This window comes from Rhipicephalus sanguineus, chromosome 6 (genome assembly GCF_013339695.2).
Source record: "Rhipicephalus sanguineus isolate Rsan-2018 chromosome 6, BIME_Rsan_1.4, whole genome shotgun sequence".
In the NCBI taxonomy this organism is placed as follows: Eukaryota; Metazoa; Arthropoda; class Arachnida; order Ixodida; family Ixodidae; genus Rhipicephalus; species Rhipicephalus sanguineus.
In genome coordinates, this window is record NC_051181.1 from 6,228,259 (window position 1) to 6,247,398 (window position 19,140).

Below are 19,140 nucleotides of genomic sequence, written 5' to 3' on the forward strand. Positions count from 1 at the left end.
TAACTGCTACAATGAGCCAGCGGTTTCCAGCAGCTGTCATCGGAAGGGGCCCGTACAAATAAATGCCAACGCGCCCAAAGCGCCCGCTAAGGCCAAGTAAACGTTACTGAGCAGCTGGCAGGAGGCGGGGTGAAGATTTTCGGCGATGGCTATCGGAGAAAAAGTGCACGAACTTCTGAACGTAGCGGTACATTCCCCGCCAGTAGTACCGCTGTTGAAAGCGCTGGTAAGTCTTGAAAATTCCAGGGTGTGCGCACTGTGGATCGGCGTGGAAAGTCGAGCATATTTCTGGACGCAATTCTGCAACGTGCTGTTAACAACCACTGGTGGCCGGCGGGGCTGTAAATGCTTCGGTGGAGGAGGTGGTCTCGAATGGCGAAATGTAGAACTTGACGGCGCTTCACGCGAGTGCTTCATAGTGTCGATGGATTAGAGAGCGAGCCTATTATCAAGGCAATGGGGAGGTCTTTGCCCTGCTCAGAGATGATGGTCTCCGACCAAATGAAGGTTGATGGAAGAAACAACAAGCTGAGATACTGAGCCACGGTCATTGTCGCTAGCGAAGGGGGAACGCGAGAGGGCGTCGGCGTCTGAATGTGCTAGTGTAAACTTTATCGCGCTGACAGTAGTCGTCCACTCCGAATGTTGTCGTTCACTTCGGTACAGCACGCGGATGTGGTAGTCCTGCAGGTGAAGTGCCCAACGTGCAAGACCACCGGAAGATCATGTAATAGCGACAGCCAACAAAGTGTGGGGGTCCGTGGTGACATCAAATTGGCGGCCGCGCGAATACGGCCGGAATTTAGTAAGAGCACATATCGTCTCGAAACTTTCTTTTTCCGTCATGGAGTAATTATTCTGGGCTTTGGTAAGTTTTCGACTTCCATAAGTCGCGACATATTCAGGGAAGCGTGGTTTACGGTGCGCGAGGGCAGCGCCGAGCCCCGCGCTTTTGACGTCTCTGTGCAGCTCTGTGGGGGTCATTGGATCGTAGTTGCGCAATATTGGGCCGACGTCAGCAAGCGACGGAGATTCTTGAACGCCTTGTAGCAGTCTGGTGAACACGAGGTGAGGGTCTTTTTGGAGCCAAGGAGTTTCGTCAGGAGTGACATTATGGCGGTGAAATTGCGAATGAAGCGCGTGAAGTACGAACACAGTCCAATAAAACTGCGCAATCCTTTCATCGAGGTTGGCCTAGGGAATTTAGCAATGGCCCGGTGTTTGCCAGGGTCGGGGATAATTGCACCCTTGGAGGCCACGTGGCCGAGTATCGCGAGTTAGCGAGCAGTAAATCGGCACTTCTTTTGCTTTAGTTCGAGGTTGGAGTTTGATAATCACGTTAAAGCATGCCAGAGTCGTTCGAGGTGCGTGGTGAAGTCGGGAGCGAAAAGAGCAACGTCTTCAAGTAGCACAAGGGTGTGTGCCACCTCAAGATCTGCAGAACTGTGTCCATGATGTACTGAAATATAACAGGCGCATTACAATGTCTAAAAGATAGGGCGTTGAGTTCGTACAGGCCGTCGGGCGTGATGAACGGTGATTTCGGCCGATCGATTTCTGACATGGGCACTTGCCAATACCCTGAGAGCAAACCTATAGATGAAAAAAGTTCTGCTCATCGCAGGCTGTCAGTTGCGTCGCCTACGTGGGGTCGCGGACAGAGGTACTCGCGAGTGTATTTTTGAGCCGCCGATATGCCACGAAAAAGCGTACGGATGCCGACCATGAACTTTACGAAGGTCGAATTACTTCAGGCCGTAGCTTGTCATCGACTTGTTCGTTTATCACACAAAGTTATGTAAACGCGATAAGGGCGCCGGCGCAGTCTTGGTTGAGAGCCAGTGTTGCTGTGGACGTCCGGCCTAGGAAATGTTTTCCCACGTGGAAAGCAGAACGAAATTCTTCCAAGAGGGACAGCAAGTGGGAACACTGGTTGTCTGTAAGGGTTTCATAAATGGAGCAACGCAGCACATGGCTGGGCAATGGGCTGATGTACAGACAGCGCTGCGATTAGAGCTACTTGCCTAGTTTGTTTCGTTGGGTATGACAATAACTTGCACGTCGTCAATGGCTTCTACGCCTCGCATACATTCCCCGCTTAGCAGCACGGTAGGGTGTGTAAAAGGCTTGCAAACGAAAATCATTCTTGTAAACGACAATCGCTCCTTTTGTGATGCCCACGGTCGCAAATGGGAGCAGCAGGCCATTTCGCCTGCGAAGAAACCCGGACGGCAAAAGTAATGCAAAGGCATTCCAGAGGCCACTGCAGTACATGGACACGACCGTTTATGCGTTGGGAAGAACGTGGGTGTCTGTGGTCGTCAAATCTAAGAGCGGCGTAAGTTCTATTTCGGCCTGTGCACAATCGATAACGGCATTGTGGTGCGAGAGAAAGTCCAAGCCCCGGCCTGACATCGTGACAACAGCAAGAAATGATGATAAGTTCGATGACGTACGAAATGTCCTCAATGTCGACACGAGCAGTAAAAGACGCTATTCTGAGCACCGGCCGTTGGGTGAGACAGTCAGGAAAGGGGCGTCATCAATTTCCGATGTGGCCGGCAAAACTTAACGTCTGTAATGCACACGGCAGCTCCTGCGTCAACGAGTGCAGTTTGCGCGGACACCATCGACAAACACTTTATAACACTTTACGGGCTGCGACGAGGAGTTGTAAATTTCCGTGATCGCAGGTCATGCCTCTTGGAGTGCGACTGTTAGACGGGACGAGGCCACATATGCGGCGGGCAGTATTTCACTGACATAGCGGCAACATGGATGAGTCATATGAATAGCGATAATATGGATGAGAATATGAAGTGGTAATATGCATGAGTCAGACGGCTTGTAATATGGATATGTCAGGCGGACCTAGGTGGCTGTACCCGATTAGAGAAACGGGTGGCGGGACCGGCGCAGCCGCAGTCAAGCCATATTGACCGGTTGCCCGAAGTGCGCCACTGGTTCGCTCTACCGGGCCTTTCTCACTTTGGAACACGCGCTTCATCGAGCGGCTAGTGACTTCTCCGTAGCTGAGTGGTACTGGCTCCGGGACCTGTTGTGGTGGTGAAACGAGTTCACCTCGATTGCGCGGGCGTGGGAAGGTGTAGGCAATGGTAGGGCAAGACGTCGGCTATTTCTTGCTTGATCGCCCGGCGGAACGCAGGTGTGATTTTCGAAGCGAGTGTCTTGTAAGTACATGCGTCGGATGAGCGAAAGGCACCAATCAGAGTTGGCGGGAAACTTCCTGCCGTACGAAAGCTTTCGTTTCCGCACGCAGCGCGGACTGGTCGGCGATAGCGGCCAAACCAGCAATGTGCTCGCGCGATGTAGGGCGATGCGCCTATCAGCGCTGCCTGCGTAATTCCTCGTAACTTGGGCAAAAGTGAGCATTTCTACCACAGACTGTGGCTTCTTCGCGAGGAGTATATTGAAGTCAGGGTCTTCTGTGTCTTTTAGGGCGGTTCAGATGTTGTCGGATGCTGTGATGGTCGCGTAAGTCCGATAACACAAGTCCCGGATGTCTCCAGTATAGCTAGCGCATAGCAGGGCAACCAAGCGCAACAGATATTGAGGCCTTGAACGTGGTTCATGTCGGAATTGCCGTCTCGTGGTTGGTGCACGAGAGGCTGGCCACACCAGCGAGGCTGAGGACGTGGCTCAGTTTCGCGGCGTCGCCCCATTTGTTCGGAACGCTTACTCTCTCGTACGTCGACAGCCAGTCCTTGACGTCGTTGTCGTCTGTGCCGTTGAAAGCAGGAGGGTCCCAGTGCAGAGGCGGACCGGAGCACATGACGGACGGTGCAGCTGGGACGTCGGCTGAGATTCATCTTGAGGAATGGTTGAATGAATGGTACGGTATCAAAGCCAGGGCATTATATATATATATATATATATATAATATATATATATATATATATATATATATATATATATATATATATATTGTGGGAATAGCCGCCGATAAACCCCCTCGCCCCCAATGGCTACGACACGAGGCATGCTCCGGCGGCAGTGCGCATGTTCCAAGCGTCAGCGGCAAGCTATAAGAAGGGACCGTGGCCAGCCACGCAGGGGTGGCCGACAGACTGTCGCAGAGAGCGCTTGTGCACGCGGCTTTCGCCCCGCCGGGGCCAAGGTTAGGGGCCGGAAGTTTTACTGTTGTTTTGCCTAACCGCTGAAGTTTCGTTTAACTAGTAAATGTTGTTCTAGTTGCCCAGCAGTCTCCCGTGGCGTTCTTTGGGGCGGACGACCACGAACCCCACATCTGGCGCCCAACGGGTATTGTCGTCCGCTACCAGCAAGCATGGAGGCCGCACTGAAGAAACTGCTAGAAACTATGGAGCGCCTCGACATCACCTCAGCAAAATTCTGCGCGGCGAGGAGACACGCAGAGTCGGCAGCCTACCTGAAAGCGAGGGGCGTGGCGATCCCGTCCGCCGGCATTGGATAATGGCGGGTGCCCATGTTTGGACAGCTGGGCACACCGGCGCAAGCAGATAGAGAGCCCGAGGTCGAGACTTTCGACGGAGCAGAAGACGAGGACGCCGAGTGCGGTGAGGCGACCGTGAGCAGCGACCATGTAAAGGCCGGCGACTACGGTGATCCTGAGCGCATGGCTACAGTTGGAGAGCCAACAGTGGACGAGGCTCCGGCTATGGTTGCAGTAGAGGACAAGGGCTGCAAAAGGCGCCAAGACGCATGCCGCGGAGACGGTTGCAGCAGCCGCAACGATGACGAACGCCAAGGAGGAGGAAGACGCCTCGGAAGACAAAGGCGAGAAGGCTGTGACGTCTTCTAGAACTGCTACCCGCACAGCCGACAAGGCCATGAAGAGGACGGTAATGGCGACCCGCGCACGAGTTGTCCGTGCGCAGCCTGCGGACGAGCAGGCTAGAAAACGCCGCTCAGGCGGCCCACCTCTCGGTCGAGCACGCAGAGCACGAGCGTGGTGGCGGCCTGCTTAAACCCGAGGCGACGATGGGAGCTGCCGCGTTGGAAGCCACGAATACCACGTTGGCAGCCACGAATACCACGGGGGTGAGGTGGCGTCTTCTTCAGAGAGGGGGGAAATGTGGGAATCGCCGCCGATAAACCCCCTCGCCCCCAATGGCTACGACACAAGGCATGCTCCGGCGGCAATGCGCATGTTCCAAGCGTCAGCGGCAAGCTATAAGAAGGGACCGTGGCCAGCCACGCGGGGGTGGCCGACAGACTGTCGCGGAGAGCGCTTGTGCACGCGGCTTTCGCCCCGCCGGGGCCAAGGTTAGGGGCCGGAAGTTTTACTGTTGTTTTGCCTAACCGCTGAAGTTTCGTTTAACTAGTAAATGTTGTTCTAGTTGCCCAGCAGTCTCCCGTGGCGTTCTTTGGGGCGGACGACCACGAACCCCACATCTGGCGCCCAACGGGTATTGTCGTCCGCTACCAGCAAGCATGGAGGCCGCACTGAAGAAACTGCTAGAAACTATGGAGCGCCTCGACATCACCTCAGCAAAATTCTGCGCGGCGAGGAGACACGCAGAGTCGGCAGCCTACCTGAAAGCGAGGGGCGTGGCGATCCCGTCCGCCGGCATTGGATAATGGCGGGTGCCCATGTTTGGACAGCTGGGCACACCGGCGCAAGCAGATAGAGAGCCCGAGGTCGAGACTTTCGACGGAAGCAGAAGACGAGGACGCCGAGTGCGGTGAGGCGACCGTGAGCAGCGACCATGTAAAGGCCGGCGACTACGGTGATCCTGAGCGCATGGCTACAGTTGGAGAGCCAACAGTGGACGAGGCTCCGGCTATGGTTGCAGTAGAGGACAAGGGCTGCAAAGGCGCCAAGACGCATGCCGCGGAGACGGTTGCAGCAGCCGCAACGATGACGAACGCCAAGGAGGAGGAAGACGCCTCGGAAGACAAAGGCGAGAAGGCTGTGACGTCTTCTAGAACTGCTACCCGCACAGCCGACGAGGCCATGAAGAGGACGGTAATGGCGACCGCGCACGAGTTGTCCGTGCGCAGCCTGCGGACGAGCAGGCTAGAAAACGCCGCTCAGGCGGCCCACCTCTCGGTCGAGCACGCAGAGCACGAGCGTGGTGGCGGCCTGCTTAAACCCGAGGCGACGATGGGAGCTGCCGCGTTGGAAGCCACGAATACCACGTTGGCAGCCACGAATACCACGGGGGTGAGGTGGCGTCTTCTTCAGAGAGGGGGGAAATGTGGGAATCGCCGCCGATAAACCCCCTCGCCCCCAATGGCTACGACACAAGGCATGCTCCGGCGGCAATGCGCATGTTCCAAGCGTCAGCGGCAAGCTATAAGAAGGGACCGTGGCCAGCCACGCGGGGGTGGCCGACAGACTGTCGCGGAGAGCGCTTGTGCACGCGGCTTTCGCCCCGCCGGGGCCAAGGTTAGGGGCCGGAAGTTTTACTGTTGTTTTGCCTAACCGCTGAAGTTTCGTTTAACTAGTAAATGTTGTTCTAGTTGTTCAGCAGTCTCCATATATATATATATATATATATATATATATATATATATATATATATATATATATATATATATATATTGTAGCGAAGCGTTCGAACTTGATAATGGGTCGTCCTCTCGAACACCTTCTAGTGGGTCGCACTCTTCGGCTCGAAGAGAACGCAGCTCGCGCTGAGAGTCGGCCCCGCCTTGACTGTCGCTGTATCGTCGAATATCGTCGCCGCTAATAAACCTCTTTATAATTTGGTGGAGAGTGCTGGGCCTTCACAACAACCTCGGCCCTCATTCGATGCCCCTGGCTCTTCGGTCCCGTACCCTGCCGCCTACCATGCCTCAAGACGCCTCCCAGCAAACGCCCCCGCCCGCACCGACCTCATGTCCTGGTGTCCCTCGTATTCGCGACCCTCCCGTCTTCACTGGCGCCGATGGTACCGACGTGGAGGACTGGCTCGCGATTTACGAGCGCGTGAGTGTCCCCAATAAATGGGACGAGGCAGGAAAATTGACTAACCTGGTTTTCTACGTCGCGGGTGTGGCGGGCCTGTGGTACAACAACCACGCATCCGATTTTACGACGTGGTCCGACTTCAAGACCGCCATTATCAACGTGTTTGGCCGCCCTGCCGTTCGTAAGCTGCAGGCCGAACAGCGCTTACGTGAACGCGCTCAGCAGGCCGGCGAATCCTTCACCAGTTACATTGAAGACGTCCTCGATTTCTGTAAGAAGGCCGACGCCACCATGTCCGAGTGTGACAAGATCAGGCACATCATGAAAGGCATCGACGACGACGCCTTCACCATGCTGCTCGCCAAGAACCCCAGCGCAGTGGCAGAGGTCATAACGCTCTGCCAAAGCTATGAGGAGCTGCGCCGGCAGCGATCGATGACCCGTCGCTCTCCATCACGCGACGCCGAGGTCGCTGGCTTGTCGACCGTACCCGACCACTCCGCGTTGCTCGCAGAGATGAAGACATTCGTGCGCGAGGAAATCGCGCGCCAGTTCTCTCTGCTGGACTTTGCTCGCCCTCGGTACGCTCAACAGCCGTCGCCCACCCTTCTGCCTCCCCTCCGTCGAGCAATCGAGCAGGAAATCGCGGAGGTCATGCCCGAGTACCACCAGCACCATCCGGCTCCTGCACCTTTGAGCTACGCCCAAGTTGTCGCAAGAACGCCCCCACCAATCGCTACGGCTGCCCCACACATTTACGCCGAATCCTCCGCTCGACCTCACTCTTTCGAAGCGGATGTACCGGTAACCTACGCCGACGCCACGCACAGGCCACGACTGCAGCCCACCATGCAGTCCTATCAGTTGCCGCCCCGTCAATCCCGTCCTGCACCATGGGCGGGCCCTGCCCCAGCGAACCGATGGCGCACACCTGACAATCGCCCCATATGTTTCGCATGTGGTTACGCCGGCCACGTGGCGCGCTATTGCAACCGCGTGCAGCCGCCTAGAGACGTGTCGCCTGCCACCAGCCAGTCGAACCGCCCATATTACGACCCACCTACGCCTCCGTCGCCGACGTCTCGCCCAGCTGTATCTACCCGCCGTTCACAGTCACCACGACGCCGCTCACTGTCACCGATGCGGCCACGTCCGGTCCCACGCGATCAGGAAAACTAGTCGTCGCAGTCCACGAGGCAAGGGCTGCGACGCTATCGAACTGCGAAAGCCCTCAGCGAAGCCCATCGAACGTGATAGACGTTTTTGTGGACGGTGTTCGCGCCTCTGCCCTTATCGATACTGGAGCCGCCGTATCCGTTATGGACGCTAAACTAAGCCGCCTGCTACGAAAAGTGACGACGCCACTTTCCGGGCTCTCCCTCCGTACAGCCAGCGCCGAAAGTATTCACCCGACGGCGGTATGCACCGCCCGCGTCATCATTCAGGACGCTCTGTACGCCGTCGAATTCATTATAATTTCTTCATGCTCTCACGACGTCATCCTGGGATGGGATTTTCTCGCCCGCCACGACGCCGTCATTCATTGCGCACCAGCCGAAATAGAGCTCTCACCATTCTCAGATTTGGCGCCGGCAGACAGTTCATCGGCTGCGACCAAGGTATTCGTCAAAGACGACATCACAGTTCCTGCAAATTCGTCAACGGTTGTGTCAGTCTATTGCACCGGTCTCTGCGACGCCGTTGCACTCCTTTCTCCATGTGACCGCGTTTTCACTAGGAAAGGCTTGCTGGTGCCATTTGCGACCGTGGAAATCACCCAGGGCGACACGGATGTTTTTGTGACCAACCCATCCCCGTTCATTGTTACGTTGGTGCGAGGGGAATGTCTCGGCAGAGTGGAACCCCTCGAAGACGCACAAGTTATGGACGCACCCGACGACACGCACTGTCCCAGTTCCCGTACGCTCAGTGCTGTTTCCACGTCCGATTCGTCACCTGCTGATGTGTTTAGGTCCTCCATTGCTGACAACCTCACATCGGTCCAGCGTTCCCAACTTCTGTGCCTGCTGGAAGAATTTCGTTCTTCTTTCGATATCGGGCAAACTTCTCTTGGCCGCACTTCCGTTGTTACGCATCGCATCGACACTGGCGCCCAACCACCACTGCGACAACGTCCATATCGCGTGTCTCCCGCAGAACGTCGGGTCATTAATGAGCAAGTCGACGATATGCTTCGACGCGACGTTATTCGGCCCTCGGACAGCCCATGGGCGTCTCCCGTTGTTCTCGTTGCGAAGAAGGACGGTTCCGTGCGGTTCTGTGTGGACTACCGACGGCTCAACAAGATCACTCGCAAGGATGTTTATCCGCTGCCGCGAATCGACGACGCGATTGACAGCCTGCAAGGAGCCGAATTCTTTTCATCTCTTGATCTGCGCTCGGGGTACTGGCAAGTGCCCATGGCGGATGACGCTCGACCGAAGACAGCCTTTGTCACGCCCGACGGCTTGTACGAGTTCAACGTCATGCCGTTTGGTCTGTGTAATGCGCCCGCGACCTTCGAGCGCATGATGGACACCGTTCTGCGCAACTTGAAATGGCACACGTGCTTGTGTTACCTTGACGACGTCGTGGTTTTCGCTCCGGACTTCTCCACGCATCTCCAACGTCTGCGGCATGTTTTGACGCGTTTGCGCAACGCCTGCCTCCAACTGAATCTGAAGAAGTGCCGATTTGCAGCACGGCAGCTGACAATCCTCGGCTACGTCGTGTCCAAGGACGGAATCCTTCCCGATCCGACCAAGCTTCGGGCCGTGGCCGAATTTCCCAAACCTACGTCCGTCAAAGAACTGCGCAGTTTCGTAGGACTGTGTTCGTACTTTCGACGCTTCATACGAAACTTTGCCACCATCATATCACCGCTGACGAAGCTCCTTGGAGGTAACGGACCCCTAAAGTCGTGGTCGTCCGAGTGTGACGACGCGTTCGCAAAGCTCCGTCGTTTGTTGACGTCTCCTCCCATACTACGCCACTACGATCCTACGGCCCCAACGGAGGTACACACGGATGCCAACGGTGAAGGCCTCGGCGCTGTCCTTGCGCAGCGCAAACCAGGGTTCCCCGAATACGTCGTGGCATACGCAAGCCGTACGCTTACCAGAGCCGAGACCAATTACACGGTCACGGAAAAAGAGTGCCTGGCGATCATCTGGGCCCTTACAAAGTTTCGACCTTATTTGTATGGCCACCCATTTGATGTCGTCACCGACCATCATGCACTATGCTGGCTGTCGTCACTGAAGGATCCCTCAGGCCGTCTCGCCCGCTGGGCACTTCGCCTGCAAGACTACGACATCCGAGTGCTGTACCGCAACGGACGCCAGCATGCTGACGCCGACGCCCTCTCGCGCTCTCCCTTGCCTGACGACAATGCCCCTTGCTCAGTATCTCACATAGCTGTTGCTTCAATCGACGTTCACACCATCGCTACCGAACAGCGCAAGGATAAATGGATCACCTCGCTGATCGACTTGCTCACTGATCCGTCCGCAACACCATCCACTCGCGCGTTGCGTCGTCAAGCCCACCATTTCGCCGTTCGCGACGACCTACTGCACCGACGCAATTACGACGCCGACGGCCGCCAGTGGCTACTAGTGATACCCCGCAGTCTGCGTTCTGAAATATGCGAGGCCTTCCACTCTGACCCGCAATGCGCGCACTCTGGGGTATCCAAAACTTACCACCGCATTCGACAACGATACTTCTGGCGAGGGATGTACCGCTACGTGCAGAAGTTCGTTCGCTCCTGCCTCGATTGCCAACGCCGAAAACCTGCAACGCACGTGTCGCCACCAGGTCTACAACCATTACCTTGCCCTAACCGTCCGTTTGGGCGCGTGGGCATCGATTTGTACGGACCACTTCCTCTGACTTCGGCTGGTAACCGCTGGGCCATCGTCGCTGTTGACCATCTAACGCGATACGCCGAAACCGCCGCCCTCCCAGCGGCTACAGCGCGCGATGTTGCCTCCTTCCTACTACACCGATTCATACTGCGTCACGGACCACCCCAAGAGCTTCTCAGCGATCGAGGCCGTGTCTTCTTGTCGGAAGTCGTGGAAGCCATTCTCAAAGAGTGCCATGCTGTTCACCGCAAAACTACTGCTTACCACCCGCAGACGAATGGCCTAACCGAACGCTTTAACCGCACGCTCGGCGACATGCTCTCGATGTACGTCGCCGCCGATCACACCAACTGGGATGTCATTCTGCCCTTCGTCACCTACGCCTATAACACCGCCCCTCAGAGCACTACTGGTTTTTCACCCTTCTTCTTACTGTACGGAAGGCACCCGTCGCACACCATGGACACGATACTTCCATACAAGCCGGATCGCTCTGAATGTGCGCCTATTTCTGCCACAGCCAGACTTGCTGAGGAGTGTCGTGAGCTCTCCAAGACCTTCACTACGCATAACCAAGAGCGGCAGAAGAGCATTCGCGGTGACAACACCACTTCTGCGCCCACGTTCCTCCCTGGAGCGCTCGTTTGGCTCTCTGTCCCTACCACTGCAACTGGCCTCTCTTCCAAACTACTGCCCAAATACGAAGGCCCCTACCGTGTCGTCGAATGCACATCCCCGGTCAACTACCTCATCGAACCCATAGAACCGTCTTCGGACATGCGCCGTCGAGGGCGCGACATTGTCAACGTGGAGCGCCTGAAGCCCTACCACGACCCCCTCATAGTGACTAGTTGCTAGGTCGCCAGGTGGCTCCCTTTTCCTACCCGGGGGTAATTGTAGCGAAGCGTTCGAACTTGATAATGGGTCGTCCTCTCGAACACCTTCTAGTGGGTCGCACTCTTCGGCTCGAAGAGAACGCAGCTCGCGCTGAGAGTCGGCCCCGCCTTGACTGTCGCTGTATCGTCGAATATCGTCGCCGCTAATAAACCTCTTTATAATATATATATATATATATATATATATATATATATATATATATATATATATATATATATTGTAAGCATTATTCATATGCTTCATCCTCTCACTTGTAAATACTCATCCTCACCACTTGGGTCTGAGTAGCGGGGCTCAGGCTCGAGATGAATAAAGAAGAATATTTCGGCTTGAACGTCGTCTACCGGTGGCGCTACGCCTTCCACTTCAATACACCCCTGGAGCTCCGTTCAGGTCGCCGTTTGAACTCGCAGACATCGTCAATGTCGCAAGACGAGAGCTCCAACGCTGGACCATCCACGACACCTGCCCCGCCAGGAACCCCTTCCTGCTTGGTTACCACCCCTCTGAAGGATCCACCGGTGTTCGCTGGCCTTCGTGGGGACGACGTCGAAGACTGGCTGGAGCAGTACGACCGCGTCAGTGCACTCAACCACTGGGACGACCCTGCAAACCTTAATCGTGTCGCCTTCTACCTGACGGGTGTAGCCAAGATTTGGTTTTTCAACCACGAGTTGGACTTCGTGGATTGGACCTCGTTTAAGCAACAGCTACGACAGATTTTCGCGAACCCTTCAATCCGCTCCGACATCGTGAAAAAGAAATTAGCGGAAGATGTCCTCGCCCTTTGTCGCCGCGTGAACAGCTCAAAGACGGAGATGGACAGGGTGCGCCACCTGCTCAAAGGAATTGGTGCTGCGGCATTCCACGCCCTTGCAGTGCAGAACCCCACTACCGTCTAGGAAATCGTCGCCACGTGTCAGCGCATTGATGAGATCCATCTGCTCCGTTTGCAGCCTGACACATCTGATCTGAGCGCAAGCCATGACACCGAGCTGCGCAGCTTGATTCGTTCCATCATACGAGAGGAACTTCAAGCACAGCCTACGTCTTACTCTCTTCAGCTCCGTACGACATCTCCGGGCAGCAGCCTCCGCAACATCGTCCGAGAAGAACTTCTTGCCATGAGGTGTACGGAAATTCCCAGGCACGACCCCGTACCGCCACCAACTTACGCCCAGGTTGCGGCCCTAGCGCCTCCTCAGCAGACACCACCCCACGCGCCCACAATGCACGGTTCCATGAATGCTTGTCACCACGAGCGTCGCTTGCCTCTCCCAGCGCCTGGCGCCCACCTCGACCAGTATAATACTATTGTGGAGTCCGTAGCCATATTTCCAGGTTTTGCCGACGCCGTCAGCAGGAATAAAGATGGGGTTACGACTACCATGAAAGAGACGAGTTTCCTGCGCCGGTTCCGCAATACAGTCGCCCCTACCAAACATCGAACGTCGTTCTCCATCTACGCAGAGCCTCAACGGAGCCGCTGCCTCCCGTTTTCCGCGTTGCCGCTCTCCGTCACCCATGCGCCGCTCCTCTTCTCCACATCGACCAGCTACTTCGGCCCCGGGCCATCCCCCGGAAAAATAAATTGTGCAGCTTTGGGAGGGTAAGCTGTATTGTTCGGGCTAAGTCAAACTCCTCCGGAACGGCCCTCAAATGTACTGTTAGTATGGCCTGAAGGTGTATGGACTGAAGCATTGGTAGGCACGGGGGCAGCACTTTCCGTTATTAGTATCGAACTGTGCGCTCGCTTGCGAAAGGTAAAAACTCCGCATACTGGCCCTCCCCTTCGATGTGCCAATGCAGTTCTTGTTCGGCCTATTGGTCTGTGCACAGCGCGAGTTTTCATCGACGGCATACTTCATCACATTCAGTTTCTCGTCCTGCCGTCATGTACGCACACACAAATTTTGGGATGGGACTTTCTCTCTTCAGCGTCGGCCGTGATATCTCGTCAACAGCGAGTCGTTCGTATGACGGACACGGATTTTTCATCTCATGACGATGCTCGCAAACTGCGTTTCCTCACGGCGGTCGATTGTTCCATTCCACCTGGCGACGAGAATGTTCTGACGTTGACGTCCGATACCATCGTTAATGGTGATGTGTTTCTCGTTCCATGTGATAGCTGGATATCCCGAGAAATTGTAATTGCGCCTAGCTTGGTCAGGTTTTATGACAGCAGAGCGTTGGTCACTGCACGTAACCCTACATCTTCGCGACTTGTCCTGCCCCAAGGTAGTGTTGTGGCCTGCTTTGCTGACACAGAACCTCTTGCCCTGATGCCTCTTCACACAGATCCATCACCGTCACCTACTACTATGAACGACCATGCGACAACCACTGCTTTAACGACAACCATCAACCTTGATCTCCCTGCGGCGCAAAAAGAAAAACTCTTAGCACTACTTCAAAAACGCAATGCTTCTTTTGACATCCACTCCAAGCTTCTGGGTCGTACATCCGTCGCCGTGCACCGCATTGAAAACGAGGGCAATTCAATTGTGCGCCACGGACCATACCGCGTCTCCTCTGCAGATTGTAAAATCATCGAGGACAACGTCGCTGACATGCTGAAACGCGACATCATTCGGCCATCGTCCAGTTCTTGGTTGTCGCCTGTTGTGCTCGTCCAGAAGAAGGACGGCTCGGTACGATTTTGCGTCGATTATCGAGCTCTCGATAAGATCACGCGCAAAGATGTATATCCGATGCCGCGAATTGACGATGCCCTCGACTTCCTTCAGGGCGCTGAATATTTCTGAAGCCTTGATCTTGGATCAGGGTATTGGCAAATACCTATGCATGAAACGGACAAGGACAAGACGGCCTTTGCAGCACCCGATGGCCTCTATGAGTTCAATGTAATGCCCTTCGGTCTTTGCAACGCTCCGGCAACGTTTGAGCGTATGATCGACACGGTTCTTCGTGGCCTGAAGCGGAAGACCTGCTTATATTATTTTGATCGCATCGGTATTTTTTCTTCCACTTTCCGTCAGCATCTCGAGCCGTTGGACGAAGTTTTGACGTGCATTTCTAACGCTAGGCTTCAACTCAATACAAAAAAATGTCATTTCGCCAGAAAGAGCATCATTCTATTGGGCCACCTTGTTAGCAAAGATGGTGTTCGTCCAGATCCTGGCAAGGTGAATGCCGTTACATGCTTCCCTCGCCCTGAAAATCAAAAGCAGTTACGAAGATTTCTCGGCCTCGCGTCGTATTATCGCCGCTTCATCCGCGACTTCGCCTCCATCGTGTCGCCATTGCACAAACAGCTGACGTCGGGCACAACATTCACTTGGACAACCGACTGCGACATCGCTTTTGACACCCTCAAGGCAGCGCTGACATCTGACCCTGTCCTCTGTCATTTCGATGAGCACGCCCCTACTTGTCGACACACCGACGCTAGCGGGCATGGCATCGGTGCCGTCCTCCTACAGCGTGATGCGACTGGTCGAGGAAGAGTCGTTGCCTACGCCAGCCGCGCACTCACAACTGCTGAACAAAACTACTCCATCACAGAGCAGGAATGCCTGGCTGTAATTTGGGCCGTACGGAAATTCCGCCCATATCTTTACGGACGCCAGTTTATCGTAATTACAGACAACCACACGCTATGCTGGTTGTCATCACTTAAGAATTTGTCCGGACGCCTCGGCCGCTGGGTGTTCCGGCTACAGAAGTATTCATTTGACGTCCTTCAGAAATCTGGGAAAAAACACCAAGATGCCGACGCCCTCTCTCGTTGCCCTCTGCCACTAACATCTCCGTGGATGCCTCTTCATTGCTCCTCCCATGATGAAGACGCTACGCGTCCGCTTTTGTTATCGGCACTAGCGGTTGGTGGGCCGCTTCCTTACAATCGCCACACGCAGCTGGCCCCCTGTCAGCAGCAAGATCCGTACTGCCATCGCATTGTTCAACGACTGTACGGAATGTGTCCACCGCCTAATGCCAGGTTGCGCCGACAACTCAGGTAATTCAAGCTTGAAAACAACGTGCTGCACCGATACGTTTACAATGATGATGGACACCGGTGGGTTCCCCTACTTCCACGCTCGCTTCGTACGCAGATCCTTGAGGCCTTCCATGACGACCCATCTGCTGGCCACTTGGGATTCCATAAAACATACAGCCTCATAAGGAGCCGCTTCTTCTGGCCGGGTCTGTCCAGTTCGATTGCAAAGTACGTCTCTTCTTGCGCACTAAGCCAACGGCGCAAGCGGCCGACTTCACCTCCTGCTGGCTTGTTACAACCAATACCATGTCCCGAGGAACCTTTTGCCATTGTTGGAATGGACCTAGTCACACCTCTTCCCATAACGTCCACAGGATATCGATGGATCGTGACAGCGGTTGACCATCTCACGCGGTACGCAGAGACCGCTCATCTGCGCTTTAGTTCTGCCTCTGACGTGGCCACCTTCTTTCTCGAAGCCATTGTCTTGCGTCATCGTGCGCCCCGCGTCGTCTTGAGCGATCGCGGCAAGACTTTTCTGTCTACAGTAATTAAAGAAATGCTTCAAACTTGCGGCACCGTTCACAAGACAACATCAGCATACCACTCTCAAACCAATGGCATAACAGAGCGATTCCACCGCACACTAAGTGATATGATATCCATGTATATTGGGCCCGCTCATTACAACTGGGACACAATCTTACCATTTGTGACGTTGCTCATATTACCGCCATCCAACGCACTACTGGGCACTCACCGTTCTACCTCGTTTACGGCCGTTCGGCGACATTCACGATCGACGCTTCATTCTTACGCACTCCAACCGACAATTCTACAACTATGCCCTACATCTATGCCGGAACAGTTCGTCTCGAGAGTTCGAAACTGTCGGCAACTTGCTCGGCTCAATACAGAAGCCAGTCAACACGATCGCAAGCAGCGGTATTACAGCTCTAATCGTGACTTGTCTTTCCGTCCTGGTGACGAAGTGCTCCTTTGGACGCCTACTCGTGCCCCCGGACTGTGTGAAAAGTTTCAATCGCGACTCCTTGGACCCTACTAGTTATTGAACAAACATCCCCTGTGAACAATCGCGTTACTCTCGTTGAGGTTTCTTCCGACCGTCGCTGCCGTGGTTCCGAGACAGTCCACGTTTCGCGTCTGAAGCCTTTCGTTCGACGTCTATCCAGGCTAAGTCGCGGCCAGGCTGGCCGCTTCAGCACACGGGGAAATTAGTGTAAGCATTATTCATATGCTTCATCCTCTCACCTGTAAATACTCATCATCACCACTTGGGTCTGAGTAGTGGGACTCACGCTCGAGATAAATAAAGAAGAGTATTTGAGTATTTCGGCTTGAACGTCGTCTCACAATATATATATATATATATATATATATATATATATATATATATAGTACGTAGATTATGAAGAGTCTGTCTTCGGTTGCCGTAAAATAATTAGGAAAAAGGTATACGCTTCTAAAAAACTGTTTATTTGACGACGTTTCGATCGGAGACCGATGAAGATCGGTCTCCGATCAAAACGTCGACAAATAAACAGTTTTTTAGAAGCGTATACCTTTTTTCTCTCTCTATATATATATATATAGATTATGTCATATTCTGCTTCATATGTTACCTCTTTGAAGACGCCGCTTACCCTCGCACTCCGGCATTTTTCCGGACCTACAGGATTGTGTACATAGATAAATAAACGGGAATAACATAAATGTGTGAACGCCTACATAGATAGCTAACTAGCACTGCATTGGTCAAAGAACGCATCGCCACAATCAGAGAGCAACTCTAGGAAGGCAATCATAGCCATCACTTAAGCCAATTTGCCCAGTGGTAGTGCAATGGGAATAGCAGAATTCACACAGCGCGCTTCGAACCAAGGTTTTCACCTTCTAGAATTATTATGATTATCTTTCTATATTATTACTTTACGCGTTAGATGCGAACGCAAGTGCTCTTTCTTAATTTAAGCTCGGGAAACTATTTTTATGCCGATTGAAAAGCAGTTCGATAAAATTCTTACTTCCATCTCAGAAAATGCTTCGCTTCAAGAACTACGACCTCAATTATAGCTTCAAAGCTGCACACTCTGGCTTGGTGTAACGCCGACAACAAGGTTTCATAGTTCAGCATATTTGGCATTATTGCTGAAACAGCAATAAGTGCTCATCTTGCTAGTTCCAGCTGTCTCGTGTTTTTTTTTTTTTGACAGTTACGATAAATGGCCTCTCTTTGCTCATTATCATTTATGCAATTCAACGTTTATTGTATGTCATTTTCGCGTACTAAACATCAATCATTATTTCTCCGCCCTCTTCATTCAGGATGAATTGTTTTACATCGCCGAGAACCGTAAGGCTCCGACGGCCGAAACATGCAGTGTACTTTTCGGATCACTTTGTGGCCCGCTGACCAGTGAAGTGCACAATTGGACCATCCAGATTAGGGCTCCGTCCATGTCGCGGGCCCACGTAGACGATCAGCACGAAAGGGTGAGTGCACGCTTGTGTTTTGTTGTTGTCGTTTGGTACGTTTTTTTGTTGTGCTTTGTGGGAATGTCGAATGTTTGTGGGAATGTCTTGTCTTTTGTTGTATATGCAGTGCCTACCGTTTTATGCCATCTAAGGCAGATGCAGAAAAAAAGCGCTCAACATTAAGCTGAACTTCACATTGAAGCCTTCAATTGTAAGTTTGCTTCATTTAGTGCATAAACGGAAACGGCTTGGAAAAGACTACGAAATACACTCGCTTTATTGTGGGCATTACAGGCCACTAGAGATGTTTGGCCGTTGACACTTCCCCAGCTGGTTTAGAACTCCGTGGGGGTTCACTCATGTGACTGACGAGAAATGTGTAGACCAAACATTCTTTTGAGGGCCCCACAGATGGTGCTGAGGGAATGATTCACCACAAACATTGCCTCGTACAGTTTGCTACCATGACCGCATCTACAAAGTACTACGGTGAAGCTTCAAGGGACCACAGGAAAACCTTCGTTAGTGTGAAAGCTCGCTGAACTGAAATAGCTATGTTGCAACTTGTTATCAGGAGCTAAAGAAACATCAGTTGTGGAAATGAAATTTGAACCATTTTATTGCAATGCCGCTTATTTGAATGTGAATTTGTGGTTGTTTAGCAAGTTTTGAAAGATGTAAAAATCTTTTGCTGCGCTTGTGCACTTAGGATTGCAGTGGTCATGAATTGAGGCACTGTGTGGAAGCTGTCATAAATGTTCTCTGGCACAACACTCTGCTGGGCAGCGAAAGTCTACTTTTTTCAATTACATCAGCTGATGTACATCTTACGCCGGAATTCTGGGCGATTCCTCTACAAGGGTTACTTCTTTCTTCCACTCTTCTTCTTCCTAAGGTAGGAGGCTTGCTACAATATATTTTGTAGACAAAGCACCGCATTTCTCAACGCGATAGTCACCGGTGACATAATCCTCAAAATTGAAAGCCCTGTCTGTACC

At 53.3% G+C, this 19,140-nt stretch overlaps 1 protein-coding gene across 1 annotated transcript in view; it reads left to right on the top strand.

Moving 5' to 3' along the window:
* LOC119395679 (uncharacterized) overlaps positions 1-18,293 on the top strand; it is a 320,940-nt gene extending 302,647 nt beyond the window's left edge. Inside the window, exons 4-5 of the mRNA XM_049416426.1 lie at positions 17,993-18,160; positions 18,270-18,293. Coding sequence (XP_049272383.1) covers positions 17,993-18,160; positions 18,270-18,293 — 192 coding nt within the window. The remainder of the gene's footprint in view (positions 1-17,992; positions 18,161-18,269) is intronic.
* The last annotated feature ends 847 nt before the right edge of the window (positions 18,294-19,140 follow it).